General features: G+C 41.7%; 2 protein-coding genes across 2 annotated transcripts; one reads left to right on the top strand and one right to left on the bottom strand.

The window, feature by feature from the left end:
- Window positions 1-289: 289 nt before the first annotated feature.
- Window positions 290-541, bottom strand: SARC_14640 (hypothetical protein; the record flags this gene model as incomplete). The annotated part of the gene is made up of 1 exon (XM_014291228.1): window positions 290-541. A coding segment is annotated over one exon (252 nt), but the record flags the coding sequence as incomplete, so codon positions are not given.
- Window positions 542-836: 295 nt separating this feature from the next.
- SARC_14637 (hypothetical protein) lies at window positions 837-2,009 on the top strand. The gene has a single exon (XM_014291227.1). It carries the CDS (start codon window positions 876-878, stop codon window positions 1,860-1,862), a length of 987 nt encoding a protein of 328 aa, XP_014146702.1. The 5' UTR covers window positions 837-875; the 3' UTR covers window positions 1,863-2,009.
- The last annotated feature ends 207 nt before the right edge of the window (window positions 2,010-2,216 follow it).

Here is a 2,216-nt window from a genome sequence, read left to right as displayed (position 1 = left end):
GTGTGTGTGTGTGTGTGTGTGTGTGTGTGTGTGTGTGTGTGTGTGTGTGTGTGTGTGTGTGTGTGTGTGTGTGTGTGTGTATATATATATATATATATATATATATATAAACACTGATTGATATACATATCCTATGATGTATGAATACATATCTAAACACGATCTAGAATTATAACTTATAGTTGTAACACCTATGCCGTTGCGTCGGTATAGCAAATAGATAATAGAGTATATGCTATCATCTGAACGTAAGCAACAAACAACTACGAACAACACTCAATACAGATACCGATACGACGTCTATTGCAAATATCCTTTTCATTCGTTTCATGTGAAAGGCTAAACCAAAGCACTGGCACCCACCGGTAGTCAGATCGAATGCCCGTTGAGACTTCTCGCATGTATGCATGACCGCTCTGAAATAGTTCATTGCATCAACGTATGCCTTGCTGTAGGATATCGCACAGGGGGGGTTAGGCCCATCGTCTTGTTCTATGGGCACCACATCCTCCCATTCTTTTCTATCTGCGTACGCCATCATGCTTTCGTCTTGTGGTTGTTGGCGATGCACAGCACGTATACTATATGTACGTATCACTATCAGAAATGTTCAGATATATATGTTTCTCTATTGATAGATGCGACTGATTGCACAAATCAGTGAAATCACTATGTACCTTTTAAAAATATTCCTTTCATGAGATCACTACATATTTTCGCGCGTATATGTATTTTTTTGAATTTAGATGACAGGCAGACGCCAGACAGGCCTACTGAAAAGAATAATAAAGGTACATAAACAAAAAACACATTCGTTTGCAGCAAAATCATTCGATGTTATTCAAAGTATATGTACATTGCTTGTTGTGAAGACGATGTCCCTTTTCGGTATAAGCCCTTCCAAACACCTCGGTGGCCGGTGTATCAACGCAGCCAAGACGATTCCCAAAGCTACAACACTACTTCGAGCGTCACCTCTATTAGCGTACTCTGATACAATAACCTGCGATTACACAGCTAAGCAGACTACACCACACACAAACCCACAATCACAAAAACATACAGATGTCCACGAAAACTTGGACAATGAATCTATCAATAGCTCACAAACGAATTCAAAGTATGTGTTCTGTCCGCATTGCTATCGGAGGGCGTGCCAGGGCGAATGTCTGGATATGAGCAAGAAAAGCACGTCCATATACTATTCATTAATTGGATCCAACGATGTCAGTCAAGTTCTCCGAGATAACGGTGGGAGTGATATGACCGGGAGATACAATGGGATGGCTTTGAAAACACTTATTAGGCTTTTCACGGCTAGTGTAGATCCGAATAATGATGATTTCACATGTGCATTCCAATCGCTGTGTTTCACAAAGAACTTCTACAATCGTAGTGGGCAGACGAGCCGAGATGGGCTGAGTCTTAAAGATGAACATGCGCTACTAGCAAAAGCGATGCAGGATATGCTGGGCTGTGGTAACGATGGGGTGGAATGGGTTAATCTCGCACTGGTCGAAAGGGTGTTTGGCGCGCTTAGGTTAAACAGTTTTGGGTTTAAGCATGAGGTTGATGATAGTGCCGAGCATCGTATATCGGCTGTGTACGATATAGCGAGCTACTTTAATCACTCGTGTACGCCAAATGCCGATGTAGGCAACGACGGGGCGATGATTGAGATAATCACGAATCAGGAGGTGGACGTAGGGCAGGAAATATACGTGTGCTATGACTACGGCAACAGAGACATGGATGTCGGTGAGAGAAAACGTGCCCTGTGGATGAACTATGGTTTCGAGTGTGGTTGTAAAACATGTCGAGACGTACAAATCGATCGAAGTATCCGAGATGGCGAGGTGTAGAAGTGAGTTATTCGAAGCGTGGGCGGATAGTATGTCAATCATAGCGATTGGGCTTGCCGGTTCTTTTCTGAGCTTGCAAGGCTCGAAAGACAAGACCCGAGATCGAGTGCACCATACGAGTAAAGCTGACTATTTCATATGCATACACAGTTTTTAGACGACGACACAATCACAACCCTTCTTTTTGTGTCTGTATTTGCATGCATTGATCGTGAGCCACATACCCTTTTTATGTCTCTATACATATTAATGACATATGTATGTCAATATAGATTTGCACCATTATTTTCGATACATATGTATGTATGTATGTATATATATGTATGTATATATGTATATATGTATGTATGTGTA

This window comes from Sphaeroforma arctica (assembly GCF_001186125.1).
Source record: "Sphaeroforma arctica JP610 unplaced genomic scaffold supercont1.4889, whole genome shotgun sequence".
NCBI classification, from domain to species: Eukaryota; class Ichthyosporea; order Ichthyophonida; genus Sphaeroforma; species Sphaeroforma arctica.
Note: the sequence above shows the minus strand (reverse complement) of the source record. Positions and strands in the feature narration are given on the sequence as shown.